The sequence below is a fragment of the Accipiter gentilis genome, chromosome 5 (genome assembly GCF_929443795.1).
Source record: "Accipiter gentilis chromosome 5, bAccGen1.1, whole genome shotgun sequence".
NCBI lineage: Eukaryota > Metazoa > Chordata > Aves > Accipitriformes > Accipitridae > Astur > Astur gentilis.
In genome coordinates, this window is record NC_064884.1 from 31,343,975 (window position 1) to 31,365,262 (window position 21,288).

At 39.9% G+C, this 21,288-nt stretch overlaps 1 protein-coding gene across 4 annotated transcripts in view; it reads right to left on the reverse strand.

Moving 5' to 3' along the window:
• Nucleotides 1-19,659, reverse strand: part of SCAF8 (SR-related CTD associated factor 8) — a 168,838-nt gene extending 149,179 nt beyond the window's left edge. For all 4 annotated transcript variants that reach the window (XM_049801207.1, XM_049801206.1, XM_049801208.1 and 1 more), the window contains exon 1: nucleotides 19,266-19,659. In XM_049801207.1, the coding sequence (XP_049657164.1) occupies nucleotides 19,266-19,295 (30 nt within the window). In that variant the 5' untranslated portion in view covers nucleotides 19,296-19,659. The remainder of the gene's footprint in view (nucleotides 1-19,265) is intronic.
• Nucleotides 19,660-21,288: the final 1,629 nt, after the last annotated feature.

Genomic DNA, 21,288 nt, shown 5'->3' on the forward strand with positions numbered 1-21,288 from the left:
ATACTCAATCCCACTGTCTATGTCATTAATAAAGATATTAAATAGTATGGGTCCCAATATGGACTTCTGAGGGACACCAGTTGTAAATTACCTCCATTTGGATATTAAGCCATTACCTGCAACTCTTAGGATGCTGCCATCCAGCCAACTCCTTATCCATTGAATAGTCCATCCATCAAACCCATTTGCTCTACTACTAGGCTGGCTAGAGAAGCAAGACTTGGTTGCCTCTCTACTAATGAAAACTTTGGTTTTTCATCTAGCATAGATGATTTTTAAGACAGTAGGCATTTAAAGAAATCAGATATTCTTCAAATGTAGTTAAAGCAAAGTAACTGCAATTTATTCAGGATTATAAAATATGAAAATAAAGAGTTAAAAATACATATATTATTTTTGTTTTTAAAACCTGTGCTTATGTTCTGGCTCATTTTTTCCTGTATGCCCTTTTGTACAAATGCTTAGCCAAAACAGTTTGCTATAATTATTTCCTGATCAAGCTTTTGCAAGGCATTCATGCTCATTGGCAGAAGATAACTGCCTGCCCTCACATAAAAGAAGGCTTTAAACAAACTAGGAAAAAATGGCAACACGGCTAAATAGTAAAGTCAGTGAAACTATCTGAAGTGAAATGATATATTTCAGAAAATCAGAAGTGGTATCCAAAAGGGGAGGAAAAAAACCCAAAACCATGACCATAAGCTCTAACAAGTAATGTACATGTAAAAATACTGCAATCAAGTTTGAGAAACAGGAAAAAGCATAAAAATAAGCCCTTTTCAGAAGAGAAAAGGAATAGTAGATCTATTAGAGCAATCCTCCAGGGCCAGAAGACAATCAGCACAAAGAAGGACTCATAGGAGATAAAGCCCTACAGAAATAGAACCCTCCCTTCCTCTTTTTAGATCTACACACTAAGAAAGAATTGTGGAGACTTCACATACCAGAATCCTCCTCAAGTGTGCTTTTAAGAAGGTAAAGAACAAGCTCACAATGTGAAAAATAATGAAGTGCTGGAATGGACCTCAAGAATGAAAGACCTCTAGCTGTGATTCATGAATTCGCACTTGAAACAGTCTCAATCTTGTAGCTTTTAAGAGACAGGAAAAGCAACATGAATTTCTGACAAGGGTTCAAGGGGAGAATTACGAAACAAGGGATCAGATAGGTTCAATGTTTGTACCAGAAAAATCTGTATAAATCACACAAAAGAATTAGTTGGTGCACAGATTAATTCCATGCAACTATTGTAAGGAAAAGTCATATCTGTCTATTGTCCTCTGAAAGACTCAATGAACATACTGAGAAATCACTGATATAGTCCAGGTTACCAAAAGACATCTACCAAAGATCTCTCACAAACAGCTCCAAAGAAGCTAAGCTTTCCTAAACAGGTCCTTGCATTACAAAAAACCTGACCAATACTCCTTAAAGACAGCCAACAAACAATCTGAATAAACAGTCATTTTGTTTATAGTAGAGGGAAGTCCCAATAGAGTGCCACTTATGCTGGGGACCGTGCCTGTACTGTCACATATATTCTGGAAAGGACAAAGTGAGACTATCAAAAACTGCAGAGGAACATCAGTGATGCTAATGAGTAATAAAAAGGCAAACAAATTAAGCATGAGTACACATGAAGTAGTGGACACTGGCTTTGAAGCTGACTATTGCCATTCAGGAACAGGATCTGCTGATACATGAGACATTTCTTTGAAAGCATCAACTCAACAGTAAACCAGAAAAATCTCAGTAGTAAATGCAGCAAACAGACTTTTAGAACCACATTATTTAGGCAACTGTACTAAGCTACGTGACACTCTCAATACTTCTGGAATTTCTGCCCTCCCCTCTAATCTCCAAGGCTGGCACAAAATCTTTAGGGATAATGAAAACTATGGAGAAGCTTTTAAGTGAAAAACAAAGGTGGCTAGGACTCTTCAGCCTGCAAACAGCATCACTAAGGGGATGGCAGATGTCAATACAATCTGAGTACTGGAGATCAGCTGGGAAGGATGGGACTGGAGGAGTGCACCAAATGAGATAAGCAGGGAGCAAATCCAAGCCAGCTGGTGGATGTGGCCTCAGACTGCCCAACGTGGTTTTCCTCAGCCTGGGAGGGCAGCTCTGGTGTGCCTCAGAGGTACCTGGCTCACTCCTGAACTATTATCACCAACTTGCTAAGTGTGTGCCCAAATACCATAATGAAACACACCCACTCTTTTAAATAACTGTATCAAATACAGTTAGCTATCTGTATGCTAGTATAACATACAGCTCTCAGTTTAAAAGAACTTATTCAAATGAAGTTTGAGCCTTATCACAGCAGGCAGCTGCATTGTTTCCACAACAGAAATACAGTTCATTTAAGAGGGTCAAAAGTGAAACACTGTAATCTTCAAGTGGCAGACAAAACCAGAAGTTTCAGAGGTGTTGAAGCATGCTAGTCACATTTACAATAAAAGCTGGAAGAAGAAAGCAAAGAAGCAGACACACAAACCATTATGCAAACTTCAAAAAATGCGTTATACAGCTGAGCTACCGTATGATTCCGCGAATTATGAAGAAAATCTGCCTAATTCCATTCACTAGCAATTTACTTGCTTTTTTGGATAAACATCAACTCATACGAAACTCATGCCCAAAACCTGATCAGTGTTTCTTTCAGCGTCTGATCGCTATTGATAGATACGTGACGACCAACGGAACTTGTTTTCTCCAGTTATTTTCTTAAGTTCACAGTTGGAAGGACTTGCATAGTGGAAATATTTACCTAATTTCTTACATGAAAAACCAGTAAGTACAGAAACTTTCTGTTGAAATCTGAGGCACTGCTGTAGTGAACACCACAGTTTGGGAGTGTCTTTTTAATATGTACTCTAAGAGAATAAAAATTTCTCTCCACACACTCCACGTCTATCACCAGTTGATAATATATACACATACATATCAAAATCCAATTCAAAAGATATGTCGCATGTTGTTGGATCAATTTATTTTTCCCATTCATTTAGTAATTGATTTTGCACCAGAAACTAAAAAGTATATGCTGATCTACACAAAACCAATATTCATTTCCGAGCTATCCTAATATCTAAGGGGGAGAAGCACTCTCCTGATATTCACCCAGAAAAGAGCACTGCTGCAAAGAGCTGTGTATTCACCCAAGGGTCGTTCTGACACAAAGGCTCTCCTGAGCAAAGTCATCACAACACAAACGTAATGTTTGGGAGAAAGCTGCTTTAGTAAGACCAACCAACTTGAATGAATCTAAAGGTTAAACCCTGATAAAAAACTATAAAAATCCATTACAAAATCATGTGGTACATTTGTTTGATACTGTCCATTCTTGAACTATGGCACATCACTCAGAAAACTAAACATGAAACATGCCCTCTCTGAAGGTAGATAGCATTATCACGCACAAAATTAACTGAGCAACAGAAAGAAACTGCATGCCTGATGCTAAAGAAAACAAAATTCATGACTTCCAAAGAACACAAATGTTAAGAAGGAACACAGACTAAACTTCTACAGAATTTCATGGGGGTGGGGAGGGAAGTCTAACACAATCAGAGACAAGTCACAAGGAAGTCTGACTGTACTGGTAAGAGAAACGATTTCCAAACTGTTGGCTCAGTTTTTGAAAAAACAAGTGTTAAATAATAAAGTTAGAAAACATGTTAAATGCAGGCTTCCCATATGACCTTTTGGGAATAATTTTATTTTTCTCTGTGAGAAAAGGCATAGCAAAACTAAAGCGAATACTTCCAAGTTACTGTAAAAAGTGCCAGTGATTTTTCAACTCAGTGCACTTAATAGGAGTATATATTTGATTGCAATGTCAATGAAAATTTAATGTTCTATCACAGTTTATTCTAGAAAGCTGTGGATAAGATGCTGAACTGCCTGTCTCAAGTATTCTAGATGATTAAACATTCTCAGCTCCAAACACATTGCAAACAATACTGGAAGCTACAAAATACAAATGAGCGTTAAACTTCCCAACCCATTTATAGCTATAGAAAACACCAGATCAACTTGCAGTGAGAATTCGTGTGAGGGGAAGTTGGTTTACTGCTTGGCTGTATGATGACTCCATTCAGCCATGCCCTACGCACATCACCGTTTTGATAATTAGGTGGGGGACAATCAATAAACCTTTGATAGGAGCATGCATGTTTGATTAAACACTGAATATAAATCACAGGAAATCCTTAAAGGGAAGGCTTGAATCTGAATGGCACTTCAGGGACAAAATGAGTCCAAAAAAGATACACTTATCACCAAATCCTAACCTGTCTCAGTGAAAGCAATTCCCAAGGTAATGAACTTGCAAAGTAAGAATCAGATGCCAGTCAAATGGCCACGTAAGCAGGTAGCAGCTTATTAGACAGATAGCACTGAAAGTCTTCAAGGTGATCAAAGTAATAGGTAGTTTTAAGGCCGGATTTTTGTTCTGGTTCTGTAAGACTATCTCTAAACCTATTTTGTTACTGAGTTATAAAATAGCAAAATTTATTTTTACAAGTTCTTAGCCTGACACAACTGTACAGAAATGTAACAGAGACACAGAGGGTAAAACCCACATCACCTGTTCAAAACTATCAGTAATTCCTCCCTGTCTCTGTAGTAGGAGTGTAACGGCTAACCAACCAGCCTTGAAAACATGCCTCCAAAAAACTTCCCTATCTAGCTGTGCTTCACTCCTCCAACTTGTTGGCCTTGTGTCACACCAAAACATTCAGTAGCATGACTTACTGCCATAGGAAGGTGAAAAACCCCAGTGTCATAGCTTATATTGTTAACCAAGTCTACTGCTTAACAGGAATGTAAATTGGAAAATTCTCAGTGGAGAACTTGAAACACAAGACTCAAGTGTGCTTGTGGGATCCTTACTGATGCCCATTCCATGGTGAGAAGAAGACCCTCTCACCATATAGATATCATCTATGCCAGGTTCCTTTTCCAGTTCCTCCAGAGTCTCCCAAAATTGCACATACACTGCCTTTTTTATTCACCCTCCACATCCAAAGCCTCACCAGGTCTTGGGATGTTCTTGTCAAACTTCACCTAGCCCTAGTGAGCTTGGCCATTTCATGTGCCAGTAGGTTTGACAGCAGAGACCTGGCAACTGTTTCAAGCTCCCTGCCTAACCATGCCTCTGGGCTGAGCATCACCAAGGAGCACCCACTCCTACTTGGACAGCAAGAAGTGATGGTTGCTATCAGGACTGCTTTTCTCTGTCCCTCTCTGGTTCCCTCTTTTTAAATTCTTCTTATTCCTAACACTTTTCTACCTTCTTGTACTAATTTATTTTTACCTTTTTACCTCCTCTTTTTTTCCTTCCTTCCCCCCCCCCCCCCCCCCCCCCTTACCTCTCCTCCTTTTCTTTGAGCTAGGGCATGGTAGAAAATGTGTTATATATTGATGCATACCACTAGGTCAGAGAAAACCAATAGAAACAGCATTCAATAGTAGTTGTTTATGGAAGGTAATATACAGTTGCCCTTTTAGTGATACTTTCTCTGCATATTATTTTAGCCACCAGCAACCCACAGCTCAGTGATTCCTGATCCAGCATCAACTGATGTCCCTCATGAAAATCTCTGAATTCCCTCCACACAGGGAATTCAAATTTATTTATTTTTTAATACATTTAAATCTTTAGCATGCTCAACATCTTTCGGCAAAGGCACATAGTTTAATCAATACCTGTGCAAGGAAACTCCCTTTTCCTAATTTGAAGCTGTGCTTATCCGTGACACTGGGTTTACCTAGCTTCTACACTGGAAAAACCAGTTATTTACCTCTTCTGTATCACCAGTACAATAAACCCCTTTCTAATCATCTTTCAGTCATCTTTGTTCTAGCCCGAAAAGAGTATTAGTATTTAGTAATTTCTCAAACAGACCTGTTCCATTCCTTTGACTGTCCTTTCTGCCCTTTTCTGTACATGCAGTTCTGCCAACATGGTCCTGTGAGGTGCAAACTAGACTGCATGTGGCATAAGATAAAGATGAAATGGCAGTATAATGAGACTCTATTTCTTTCCTAATTTCCAGGATTCTGATTGCTATTTTGACTACTGCTGAACTTTGAACAAGCATTTTCATTTCAGTTGCAAGATCTTAATTACCAAATGATATAATTTCAGTGCCCATCACTGTGTACATAAAGCAAGGGTTACCTTTTTCATACTATCTCTGCAGCCTGCATTACCACATTTAAATTGCTGTACTGACTGTTAGATGGCACCCTGCAATTTCATTAATATCCTTTTGCAATCTTTCATGGCTACCCCTTCAGTATCAACATCCTGAATAACTTAATACTGTCAACAAACTTTTTTGCCTCATTATTCTACCACTTTTCCACAGCATTTATGAATACGTTGAAATGCACAGATTCCCAGCACAAACCTACATAAGATTCCATCATGAAAAAAAGACAATTTATTTCTACACTTGAACTTTTCCACCACCACCCCTTTTAGCAGTCATCTATCAATGTAAGGATGCACTCTTCATGGCAATTCAACTTCTTTTCAAACTTTTGGGGATGGATCCTCTCAACTACTTTTTGGAAATTCAAGTAACATCAGCCAGTTCTTCCCTGTCCACATGTTTGCTAATTCTCTCAAACAACTGTCATACATACATGGCATATTATTTTCTTTCATAAAAGTTGCACCAATTCTTCCTCATTTTATGATATTCACCTGTGTCTTGTTTCAAACAATTTCAACTTCTTCTACTTCTCATCATTTCTAATTGATACCTTTTCTGTTCTTACATTCGTTAAAAAAGAAAAAAAAAAAAGCCTTAAGACTGACTCAGTTTTTAGTATCACATCCTAAAACAAGCACTTCTTCCATACCACCCTCTTCATTGCAGTCAACTTGAAACACAAGACTCAAGTCTGGAAATAGACAGAAACTGTCCTCATAGGGATTTTGTATGGATTTGTTGGACAATGGAAAAAGTGTCATTTCCTCATGCATCTCCTTCAGAAGTAACAGGTTCCAAATGCAACAAGTTACATAGATTTACTACATAAATGTACATTTAAATATCATATCCAAGAAACAACAAGGCTGGCAAATAAAGCTAATTATAGTCACAATTTTGTATTTTCCTCTATCTGATATAACATCATGATTTGTGCAGCAAAAAGCAATGGTGTTTAGAGCTAAGAAACTACGTAAAAGGCATAGTCCAGTGTACATAAAAGTTAGGTTTAACAGCATTACTCATACTCCCTTCCCCCAAAATCATTTTAAATAAAGTCCTATTTCCAAACTTGGGGGGGGGGGGGGGGGGGGGGGGGAACATGGGCTTGCTCAAAGATTTAATGAGCTATACAAATAATACATTGGGAATAGGGGAAAGGCAAAAGGTCAGGTTGATCCTACAAAGCACTGAATTTCTGCTCTGTATTTTTTATTTAATTCTGTTAAGAAAAAGTGATCTTCAGGAGGAAGATTACTGAAAGTCTAGGAATTCATCACCATATTTCAAATTTTGATTGTTCAGTAATGCAAACATTTTTATCATTATAACTGTAATTCAAAAAGTGCTTCAAAAGTTAATTCTATTGTAAATATCTGTAAAAAGTTAATTCTATTGTAAACAGCTGTAATTTACAAGGCAGTATACTATACAATGCTAAGCTATGGTCTAAAGTTTCTCAGGTGAAGACCAGGCAGCATGCACATGAACTACATCCTCTGTGGATGGTCAGTCGCTTACAGAGCAAGTTACTGCATCTCCATGGAAGGCAATGGCATACTACGCTTCTACAAAGTCCAGCACTTAATCCCAAGATCTTTCACCACTCTCATTCAACAGGCAAGAAAGGGAGCCAGACAGCTGTTTCCCTACCAAAATTTTGAATAAAAATTAGAACAAAGTACTACTTTTATTAAAATATAGCTTCATAAGTAATAGATCCTTTTTCATACCTCTGGCCACATCTTATAAAGGCAAGAGAAGAGTGGCTAGGAAATAATTTTTCATATAAGACTAATTTTGCCACTAGAAGGCTGGAAAGCTATGAACACCTCTGTTCTCATGTGATACAAAGGAACAGATATTCATATAGATGAATATCTGTTACACTGTTAGAGCAACTAAGGGAATAAACATTGTGATACTGATACTGTAGGACTCAGACCAATCTCTAAGTATGAGATTATGACCAGAAGTGCTGTCAGGGATATCAATTACATGTATCACTACTGAAATATTTTTAAAGTCTTCCCTGGATGCTACCAGGACACAACACTAACCAGACGTGATATATAATAATAAATGTCTGTAATTTTGATGTGCAAAAGAAGAAATAAATACTTAGAAGTCAAGCCTAATACATATTACCTTAATAAATTAGGTTAATTTCTTTCACATTTCAATAGCATCAAAATAAATCAAATCCAATTGTATATACAGAAATAGTCACTAAATTGCCTACCAAATATTTATATCACCACACTGCAAAGAACAAGAGAAGAGTATTGCCAGTTATTGCTTTAAAAAAAAGGACAGAATCAACAAACTTCTATTATGTTGCATTTTATACACTCTGCTGAAATTTAACCTCTGGAAAAGTTACTTAAATTACATGGGCCCATCCCTCAATGAATAGGATTTTTCCTTGATTCCAACTAGGACCTACCAATGACAACTGTTATTTAAACCAAATCAGCACCTTGTTGCTCTCTGCACCACACAGAAATGTTAAAATATATACCAAAGATGTGCACAAAGGATGACCAGAATGGCAGATGCTCCATTCTGCATAAGGTATTCAGTTTGGAGGGAAAACAACAAAAAGTTCTTTTCTTCCAGTAATCAACTGAGACAACACGAGTTGTCAAAATCCAACATTTAAAAAAAGCAGAGAACAAGAGAGGGTTGCAACTCAAGACCAACTATCTTAATACAACTGTTTTCAAACACTTAAAAGTGCATGGTTTAAATTAACAAACATAAAATAATAGTCAATACACTTGATACCCCAATGCGTGTCTTCCTTTTACTGTTGAACTTAACTGATATATGAAAATTTCAAAAGCAACTGAGAACACTTACATGAAAAGCTTACCTCCAACACATCAGCTGTATTATATACCACTCTTCACATATGTTTATGTTTAAAAAGGACATCCTAACTGAATGTATAAGCAATTAAGTGAAATAAGATGCAAAGTTAATACAGCAGTCTCTCTAGTCCATCACATTTCAGCACATGAAGAAGTCAGGTGTTACCATCACTGCCTTTGCTCAGTCCTTTTTCTACTTCTTTCATTTTGAGGAAGCAGAATTATGACTTTCAATTTACTGAACCTAAACAATTTGAGATGGAACAACGAAATTCCATTTTAGTTTTCATATATTTGAGCCAAAAGGCATATTACAGCCTATTTACAATTTCCTCTAAACCCTCTTCATTACTACTTTCAAAGAAAATTTTTAAGTTCCGTTGGTACAACTTGCTTTGTACAAACCGACTATAAACAAAAAAACGGAATTTAAATAAACCACCTGGATTCAACTCTAGTTTCCTAAATTGCATGCAACTAGGAAACAGATGTTTAGTTCAGAATAGCCTCTAGAACATACTTCGTTTGCTCCTAGCCCTTTACAAGCCATAAAATACAATTTCCCTTTTTCTCTTCATAGTAACTTAGGATGTCTACTTCATGGGAACAAAAAGCTTAGAAAAAACTAAATGGACCACATAAAATAGCTACGCAAGACTGGGTGCTTTACCAATGCCCAAACTCTCAACAACAGAAAGGAAAGACTGATCAAAAAGTCCAGATGATCTTTGAAAGCATATCACATAAGAAAACAAGGAATATATCTGGGGTATTCCACCTTCTGCAATTTTCTCATCATTCCTGCCATATGGCTGACTTCCATCATTACCATTTTATCATGATTTTATAGCTAATTCTAGATGACCAACAGGAAAATCAGCCAGTTTCAGGCATAATGTCAGTCTCTGTAGATTTCCAGAGGTGAGCTTGTGGGCTGCCCGCACTGGAGAAGTGCCCTTTGCTCTTGTCGCAGCAGACTGGTTTGGTAAAGTGTGGTGCAGTAGAGTTAAATGCCTTAGAGTAAGTCTAAATACGATCACACGTCTACAATTGTAAGATATGAAATATAGGGTCAGATCCTAAACAGTATGAAAATCAAAGACTCACACATTTTCTCTGCCAACTGTTTCTAGGGCTCACAGCAAAAGCCATCCCATCATATTAATTTCAAAATGTTTTCTCCTTAGATATGGTTTAAAATCCCCTGCAGTCACAATGAAACTTCATTATTAAAAACTTTGAAAAAAATCATAGTTTATAGTGGGTTGCATTTCTCCAGCCAATATATTTCTTACATCAACGTTCCTCCTTTCCTGTTATGTGTTCCACTTCACTCTTCTGAAAAATTAAGAAGCAGTAGCTACTACTGCGTATCTGGTAACCAAGCTATGAAGATCAACATGTTATCTGAAGCTGTAATTTAGAGCAGATTCAGAGAATAACCTATTCCTTTTCACATGAACCAGCTTTGTTTTGTTAATATGTATAGAAGATTCGGGATTCTGAAAAACTTCAGTCTGATCAGATCTTTCCATAGGCTTCCAACAATCTAGTTAACACATTCTAAGCCCTTTGGACTTAATCTCTGGAAAATCCAAAGACATTTATGATTATTTCTCTTTCTGAAACTGCAATCACATCAATATCAAAATATTAGAATTGTATTTTTATCTATCATACTAATCTCTAAATTATCCATAAAGTCATGCCATGAGGCCAAGATTTTTAAACCAACACTTTTATAGTGCATAACAATTTACAGTATTTTGTACTTCCTTAAAGAAAAGATGAGCTATAGAATAATAGGGATGGAAAGCAAAGGATGTACATAATTAAATCTACTTCAGTTTTTCAAAGTAACTAATATACTAAAAACAGAAAACCAAAAAAACAAGGAAACCCTTACCACTCAAATCCAAATGAATGAGTATTTGGAAACATTCAACCCTATGACAGGCAACACAAGCAAGAAGATGGATCTTCTGAAGTATCTTTCCCAAAAATGCATGCTAATTCCATTATAAATTCCAATTCCAACATGTAAGACAGCTGTTCACTACCTTGCATAGAACACCTTGTGAGTTCTCATCAGTGTTTATAAAAGAATATTTACTTCAATCTTTCACATTATAGACTGAACTTAACAATAAACAAGCTCAAGGCTACCAAAACAGGTCCCTTCAATCTCTCAGCTGTTGCTATTCCACACTGTTTTACTGCTCAGCCACCATCCACTCAAACCACCATTCCTCGCTACTACTGCCTCCTGGATCTCAGCTCTGCCCCTCCACTTTTACACATCTTCTTTTGTGCCCTCATTGTAAATGGGAACCAGAGCGCACACTGCCAACCCTCAAAAACCATCAACAGCAAACAAAATAACAAAGGTGTTAAGCCTTCCACACATCTATTTTATTATATTAAACAGGTGCATTATGTTTCTGAACATCAAAGCATCAGAAAAATGGCCACCAGCTACCTGCTTGTATAATCACAATGGTAGGAGAAAAGATAGCAATCCAGTTTGGAACTTTAAAAAAAACAAACACAAAAAAAAAACCAACAAAACCCCACCTCATACAATTAAGAACAGTACCCAGTAAAACCAGGTAAGCTCTGTAGGCAAACTCTTGGAAAAAAAGTGGAAAGAAAATGATAAGTTGTGGTATATCCATAGTTGCCATTTTTGTACAAATGGTAGCTCACTTGCCAAAATCATACCAGCACAAACATGAGGCTATTACAAGAAATACACATCTATGGTGGGGATAAATCTGACAGAGGGCCATGGTGGCAATGCACTCATTTAATTTCCTCTTACTTCCTCCAAATTTTAACAATTCCTTTTTAAATTCTATTTAAAAAATGCCTCCTTTTGGTATGTACAACTGGCAAGGACAGCTGAAGACAAGAACTAGTACAGCTGTAGCTGAAGATACTCTTTTTCTCCTGAAGAACATGTAACCCACAGTGTAGAAGCAGCTGCTGAATAAGGTTAATAAAATTACCTAGCTGACTGCTGCTGCTGTCAGTGCTCCCAGAGAAATACTGGAGAAAGCTCCAAAGTGAAGAAACAGAAAGAAAAGGAATGCACATGCAATTCATTAAAGCTTTTAATACAGAAACAAGGACTAGTATTGCTTATTGAGTTCAAAGTCAAGCTCACTGAACTCAGGATACACACGTGAACAGACAATTATGCACCACTGTCCCAGGGCTCACGATGGAGTTACACTAGGCTGCTGAGGCCAGGAACACAGGCTCTAACTAAGCCTGAATCAGCCACTCAGGATAAAATTCTTGGTGCCTTTCTGGAGGTAGAATGATGAACCAATTTTACAGAAAGAAAAAAGTGGGCCTCTTCCTAAGTGAAAAAAATCCTCATGAAAGTAATCATGTGTCTAGACCATATTTTAAGACCTGCTTTGTCAAATACTTTTGTTCGGAATGGTTTTTTTTTCCTGTAAGAAAGCCATTTGGATTACTAGACTCCACTTTTAGAACTGCCACAGGAAAACAGACTGCTGATGGCAAACTCAAATAAGACTTGTTAAGATAATTTAAAGATTGTAGCCCCAGGCATGGTCTTAGTGAGTAGGTGAAAATCAAAGGATCTGAAGTCATGAGAGTTCAGAAGTGCATTTGTTTTAAACTACAAAATGGTTCACTGCCCTCTAAATGAGTAGCAAGCAGGATCAATACTCATACTTCTAACTATCCAGTTACAACTCAAGAGTGTCAGCAGAATCCAGAGATCTACATTACCCTCACAGGCTCATAGGGATCTAATCCAGACCACAGTTTAAGAAGAAATTTAAAGTATATGTATCAAAGGCAGAAAAATAATCTGTCCTACACTACTTCACAAAAGAAATGAGGTCGTTGAGCAAGATATGCACAAAAAAGCCCTAACATTTTGGGCCTTTAACACAGCCTTGCATGATCATGTCTTTACAAGCGCAGAAGTCAAGACTCTGCGGCTTGCAAAAGTCTAAGGTCAGATCAGTCTTTGAAAATGTGACATTAAAACTGTAAATATTTATTCAGCACACATGAAAACATTTAATCAGGTGAACATCAATTTAACATTTACTGTATCTTGAAGAGAAAAGGGCTTTCTTTCCCTGTGTCCTTTTAACAAAAAGCAAATAGCTGAGAACCAGCAAAGTTCAACTCTTGCTGGGATGCAATAGAGTGAAATATTTGCATTTAACTGATACTGCTCTTAATGTTCCTGACAGCAAAAGGGAAATTAACAAATTCTTACATATTTTGGTGTACCTTAAAGGAATTCATGCAGTTTATAAAGATCCAGTGTTTCTTCTCTGAGGAACACTGAGATTATAAAGCAAAATAAAACTGAAGACCTTTTTCACATCCACACCAGAGGTTAAGAATGAAAAACAGAGACAACTTTTCAGATGTGTGTCCACATGCACATGCAAATATCACCAAGTTAACTTTTTCTTCTGAAAAATAAGAATAGAGGTAAACCAAAAGCTTTCCACCCAATTTGCTATGACAAAATTTACAAATATCAGACCGTTAATGCAATTATCAGATAAACAAAAAAGAAGAAAGCTTTAAACGTACAATAGTTGCAGAATCCTTCAAAACAGCACAGGATATGAAGTAAGGTTGTACTTTTTTTATGACTGGTAAAATATTAGTGAGAGAGAAGAGGAAACAGACACAAGTTTTCTCATTTTCTCAGCAGCTAGGAAAAAAGCTCTGCAGATGTTTCAGGTGCTTCAGCCAATGTGAAACATGCAGCAGAATCTAAGAAAAATATCTTGCCAGGGAGTAGCTTACATGCCCTTTCACCATTCCTCATACATAACTGCTAGTATCACTACTTGCACAAATCAAAGTCCTGGCTCCTCATTTCAAGAGCATCTTTTTTTTCCACTCTCCCCAGCTATTCAGCATCAATCTCTATTTAGCATCTTCATGAGGCATACCATTTAGCTTTTTTTAGCATCAGCTGGCATTCTTTCATGAAAAAGCCGCCTCAGTGACTTAGAATATGCCATTTAAATAGTCTAAAATAGAATATTTGATTTACACTTCTGTAGTTTTGTTCACCTATACTCCAGTGCTCAGTAATTAAAATGTGGGTTATTTCCAAGGGTCACATTTCTGAAATTGTAGTCAACTGAACTGTTCCCCACTGCCACTTAAAACATACCTTCTAAAGAAAGATCGTGATGAAAGTGACCAGCCAACAATGAAGTGCAAATAAAGTATATAGACAACAGCATTGCCAGCAAATGATCAGTGACTGTTATGTCCCTACCACTGACAAATTTCAGAAGAACCAGTTAACCCCAAAGCAGCAATGATCACTTTACGTATCGCTTCTTATTTTACGTGGCTCTCAACCATTCTACACACCAAAAGCTCACTGTGACTCCACTTCAAGAGCTACTCAAGGACAACCACTTTCACTGTAACAGCTGAACCCCAGCCTAGCAATGCTGTGGAAATTTTAATTGTGAATCTCACACCCTAGAAGACATTTAGATTAACAAGAGAAAAGGCATAGGAACCCACATCCCTCTTAAAACAAACTGTAATCACTACCTTAATCTTACAGTGCTTTATGTGCATCCTCATCTTAAAACACTTTAAGACAAAGCATATTCTGTCTCCATGATGACAGTTTTCCATTCAATTCCCTTGTATATGAAAACATCAGCACCCAATTGTACAGAGAAAAGGAATTAAACTTTTTATATGAAACAAGCTCAAATGAACACAGCATTTCTGAAAGGAATCAGAAGACACATGACTTTGTCAATCGTGGGCTTCAAGGGAGCAGCTTTGCCTTATTATGTTTTCTTTTTTTTTTTTTTTTTTTTTTTAATATATGATTGGCCTTTCCACAATTGCCTCTCCAGTATCATAATATATTGCGTTGCCTGACAAATACAAAACCTGTAATTTTTCCACCACATTTATGCTCAAATTTGTAGCACTGGATGCTAACAACTACTGTTCACTGGATTCAACAATATAAACTCTACAATTAGGTATGTTTTTAGCTTTTGTTTTTAAGCTATCAAACTACCCTAAGTAGGTTTTAGCACTGCTAGCCTTCTAAATGGCTGTAGTGCAAAACTGCAGGTGCCAGTCTCAGCAACTTATAAAGCACAAGTGATTTTCAACGATTTGACCGAAGTGTGCATAGCTTACGCATGAAATATTTTAATTTTGTTTTTAAATAAATAGCATGCAAAAAAATTGGTAAGGGCAGCATCATGGACAGCAAAACTTAACCAAGCTTGTAGATGAAGAGATCTGTGCCTGTATGTGACTAAAGATATTGAAAAACTCTGAATGAATAGAAATGCTATGTTTAATTGAACTACATCAGTGAATTACTATTGCAGTTTTTAATTAAATAAATATCTAAGCTGAATTTGCCCTTGAAAACTTAAATAAATGTCCTTTCAAGATTCCTGTTATTCAATACTTAAAACATACAGTTAACACAGCAAAACAAAGTATTACTTTAAATATCCAGTTTGTGTTGTATTTAAAACTGGTTTGTGATCTCCATTTCCCCTAAAATAAATTCCAGTCCTATGGCTATTTACATGCCTGTAAAACTATTTACATTTATTCTACAGATTCATATTGAAATAAATTAAAAAAGAATTAAATGTGTTTCAGAATTAAGGCATCCATGGGTCTCCTTTCACGCTTGTCTGCACACATTCTTCACATCATAAAGTGAAAAATAATTTGGAAATACAAAGCTCGCCACTGCAAAGGACAAATACTGCAAGAAAACTCTGGGGAGTATAGCACCCAAAACCAACTTCAGGTACAGTACCTAAAACCAACGTGAGAATAGCTAGATTTGAAGTTCCCAGCAAGACTTATAACACTGAACTGACTATATAACAAATACTGAGTTTTAATTATGTAAGTCTGTAATTAAACCATTACCGTCCGAGTGCCGGAACTGCAACAGTACGCGTGCTTGCCTCTAGTCCATTTCAATCCCTTGTTAACAAAATAAATTTCATAGAACATATAAAGAATTTGAAACATTTCAGTCATTTTCTTTGGTCAAGACCTGTTCTTGACTTGGATGTGCTTTTCAGAAGAAACTCAGGGCCTGAACTGAGACCTGGAGGAAAATGGTTCTGCAATAGTTAGCCTTCATGATGTCAACTGTAGCAAATGATAAACCATGTGGTAAAAACCATTGCCAATTACCTTAACGGTATACTAAGCCAGTTGTACAATATTCTATTTATCAGTTGCCAAGCAGTTTTAATCAAACAGTAAAACATCAATAATTACATGAAAACAATACTAAGCATGTTTTATTTAGGAGTGTGACTATTTCTCATCTTTAAATTTATCTTTCCCAAGACTTTAAATGTTAGGGCTATTTTTCTATATATGATTAGGTACAGCACTGACAATGCCACATATCATCACTAGACGCTGAACAGCTTTCCACAATAGCTGGCACTACTTCCAGCAGTCAGAGTTCAAATAAACTTGAGATATTTCTTTCTAATAAAATCAATGGCAAGCCTATGTTAATCACTTCAATTCTGACTGTCATATAGGATAACCGTAATACAAGATATTGCTCAGCCCACACACACGTTTGGAGTAGGCTATACTACCTGGATGGACAGCTGCCTTTATTTTAGCTTCATTGCAGAATCCAAACACAACTCCCTCCTTCAAAAAGACCCAAATAAACAAATAAAAACCCAGCCCCAGAAGTACCCAACCTGCAGACTTAAGTGTTTAAATGTATTCGGAATGTTCTTCCTAAAGAGTCATCTGGATTTCACGAGTAAGTTACATAAACTATTGTAAAACTGAATGCAAACTGTATAAGACAAAGTATGGTAAAAGTTTTTGTACAATTTGGTCTACTCCATTGCCTGCTAAATTTAATTTACATCTATTTTAAACCAAAAATCTCTAGAACAGAACTCTGATGTCATTTCTGGAGTATAACATGACCTTAAAACATAATATAAACAAAGAAAAGGATTTTTAGAAGTGAAGTACAAATATTCTGTAAGTTAATCAAAAGCATTTAGGTACAGCACAAACTACAATCTACGGACTCATACACTTCAGCTACTTTACATATTTATTAATCATTTCACAGTTCTAAAATGCAAAATGTTTGTAGGTCAGTTAGACCAAAGACAACAACAGAAAGTTAAGTTAAAGTCAAGTTCTGCACTGGGTATAGAGACGTGTTAGGAGTGGCTAGCAGTGACACTCGGGATTCCTCAAACTGTAGTAAGTCTTGTACCATTTACTTCCAGGATCACGGGTTTAGTCATAGCATCTTTAAAACCTTCCTACCAGTGTAGCCCAGCATTCAAATACAGAGAGACAGGTTAAAACTGAAAGAGAAGTCATAAAAACAAGTCTATTCATAGATGCTGTCTATTTATACCATAGGAGATAAGTTGGTTAAAATGTCATTGCCTTATCTTCTGCATTTTCTTTTCTGACAACCAAAAGTTTACTGGTTTTCAAGCATTTAAAAGATTTAAGGCATATTCTAAAGGTCTCCTCTTCAGTACAGTTCTCACCTTTCTTTCTAGTACTTATATCTGAGTGTCCAGCAAGTCAGACGGAAGTTGTTTTTCAATATGAAAGTGAAGACTTTTGCTCACACTAGTAGGTATATACAAGAAAAAGGTTCTAATCTACTTATGTTCTTCTGTTCTTGCAACTAGACCGGTCCTTTCCCCCACCTGACAATATAGCACATAAGCCAACCAAATAATAAAATAGGGAAAAAAAAGAATAGTTTCTGGCATTTATTTTTCTTTTAGTGGCTACAATGTGATTTCTTCTACTTAAGAATTCAAATTGCATAAAGTGCAACACCTACAATTGCACATCAGTTACAGCTGTTCAACCGCTCCTGAGTTATTAGAAAGTCCGGCCCATTTTAAAAACCTATCTTATTGTGGCTTGTAGAAACAACATGGTTGGCACATTGTTCCACTACAAACCTAAACCAGCATTGTATTTCTTAAAATCATTAAAACCGTACTACATTTCCCACTGGGGGTACCAAGAGGGCAACCCAGAGCTCCGATATGTGAGCAGTCTGTAGAAGTATACATTGTAACCAGAGCTGATACTCTCTACCCTTAATATAAGTAAAAATCTGGTTTTTAAGACATATGACTTCCTATAAAGAAAACGTATTTATTTCCCTTGCTCTTATATTAACTTAAAGATACAAACAATACAAACTCTGGCAATGAAGAGGAACAAAGCTGAGATACCACAAGAGCTACCTCGCAATAAAATAAACTACCAGCACAAAAGAACAGCCAGGTGCCGTATCAATACCTGAGCCTGTAAGCGCGTGTTTGTGGGTGCCGTAGCCCATTCAGCACAGCGCTCGGGTGCAGGACCTGCGCTCCGTGCAGGACGTAAGGAATATCTGCTTCCATCCTGACCACAGCGAATATGCTATTCTCAAACAAGGAGACGAGCCTCCAGGCCTTTGTATTCCCATCCCCAGATTTAAAACGTAGCTCCGCGAGGTGTTCAAGTGCGCGCTGGCCGGGTGCGGGCACACATTTAACAAGCGAGGAGGAGCAGGGTGGCAGAAGAGTCGAGGGACGCGGGGAGGAGCACAGACCCCGCGCCTGGCGATCCAGCAACACCACCCCACCCCCCCACCCCCCTCCCCAACCCCCCGTGCAGCCTCCTCCGGCCGCTGCGTGAAGTTGGCCGGGCATCCCCCGCCCCACCGCACGCCAGGCGCAGGAAAGAGGCCTCCTCCACCTCGGCCTCCGCCCGCTCCCTCCTCTCCCCTCAGCCCGCCGCCAGATCTATTCTTCTCCGTTCAGTCTTCCTCAGTCTCGCGGCGGAAGGAGGGGGGGGGGAGGTGTCCTCCGTTACCCTCTCCCCCCTCCCCTTTCCCAGGGACGGCGACCACGGCCCGCTCCCGCCCGACATGGCGGGGAGCCCCCGGGGCTGCCTGCGGGAGCGCTCCCCCACCCCCGGCCCCCCTCCGCCGCGACGAGGCCCCCCCCCCCGGTGCCCGCCCCCTCCCCGCGACGAGGCGCGCAGGGAAGGCGCCGGGCCCCGGGGACCCGCCCGCTCCCCGACCCCGAGGAGAAGGAGCGGGGAGGGGGTTACACACCTCGCTGTTGAAGGCTTTCACGGCCTCCATGTCGCGGCGGAGGCGGGAGCCGGGCGGCTTCTCTCCGCTGATGGCGGCCGGGCCGGGCCGCGGCCGGGAGGGGGGCTACTCTCGGTCTGTGTGTGCGTGTGCGCCTCGCTCAGGGGCCGCCGGGCCTCCTCGCCATGGCGGCTGGCGCAGGGGGCGGGCGCGGAGGGACGCGGGCCCCGGCTCGTTTCCGTCTCCTCCCGGCAGCGCTCGGCCTCCTCGCCCCGCTTCCCGCCCGGCGGCGCCGACGTCCCCTCCCCCGCTCGGCTCCGCTCGGCCGCGCCGGCAGGAGATGGAGGAACAACGCGCAGCAGCTGCGGCGCGGGCGCCAATATGGCGGACACACGGGGGCTCCTCGCAGCGCAGCTCCGAGAAGAGCCGAGAGCGGCGCAGGCGGCTACAGCGCCACCTGCCGGGCGGCGCCCGCCCGCCGGGCCGCGCCACAGAGGCGCTGACGGGATGGCGGAGCGGACCGCCCCGCCCGCCTTCCTCCGCGCCGGCCCCGGCCGCGGCCGCGGCGCCGGGAGCAGGCGTCAAGTGAAGGGTTACGAGGACAAGGTGTTTAACGCCGCGGTGTTTCGTCACCGGGGGTAAATCCAGGAGTTCTCGGGACACCCTTTCCCCTGCTTGCGGCTGAAGGCCGGATCGCCAGAGGGAGGCGACCGTTTGTCTCCTCACACCTTGCCCGCAGAGCCTCACCTCCCAGCGAGGCCCGCCGGGGAAACCGGGAACGGCATGCAGGCTTGAAGAAAAACAACAGGAAAAAGGATCAGCAGCACATTCTGTGGCATCCTGGGGGGGGAAAAAAAAAAAAAAAAAAAAAAAATCATAGTTGGAAAAAATCTCAAGCAATTAGCAAAGAATGTTGTTTATCAAGAGGAAAGGAGAAAAACAACAACATCGTAATGCAAATCAGTCACGAGTCCCAGGGCACCTGCTACATTAATATTACAACTTGACAATCCGACACCAAAAAGTCTCCAAATCCAGCACCAGGCATCAAGCCATGACTGTTTCATTACCCAGGGCAGCATATTCCCAGGTCAAGTTTCTGACAGGGTTCGCTTCCCCCTGAACAGCAGTGCTACCCATGTCCCCCGCTGCCATACCAGCCCAGCAGAGCACCTGCCTCTCCCTGAAGCACGAACATCTCACTCAGCTGAGAAATCCCAGCAGCAACAGCTGTATCAAAGAGGAGGACTTGCTTCCAGGGCACAGATTTTTTTGTTCCCTCAAACACAAAGGCTGCCTGCCACATGACTCACCTTCATCAGGGAGAGCCTCCAGGAGCTCAGAAGCCTTGAGGTGGAAACCTTAGGTTTGTCTTCAGTTGCTGATTTTCCAGAGCTCCGTTATGTTCTTTCAACTCTACCAACACAGCGGAGCTGTGACAGCGTGAATTAGGCTCCAATCTGAACTGCATTTCATTATTTTCCAGTCAAGACTCTAGGCCACGCTCTGGATAGACTGCACCCTCCTGCTCTCACAAGTGGCCCTCAGACTAGAGCCACAAGGGCCCTCCATGGACAGTGAATGCTCCCACTACAGACCAGAGTCAGGGAATTCCAAACTGAAGTAGGCTTTACTCAACAAACAAGGTAACTTATAAGTTAAGCATCTGAGGCAGACCTGGAATCCTACAGCTCCATTCTTACAGCAACACAAGAGATATTATTAAATCTTGTTACAAACAGAATTGGAAGTTCCCCCCCTCCCCAAGAGGCTTACTTAGAGGAAAAGCCCATCTCTAGCAATCCCTGTTATTGCAGCATCAGGCCATCAGGAGGGTCAGGAAGCTAGAGCAAATGCCCTGTTAGGAGAGGATGAGAGGACTGAGTCTGTTCAGACTGAAAAAAAAAACCAAAACAAAAAACAGATGGGCATGGGGTAGGGAGGGCACCCAGTCCAATACCTGCAAAGTAAAACAGCTGAATAAGGCTTCTTGATATTTTTTATTATTATTCTGAAACAATTGAATAAGGCTCTTTAACAGACG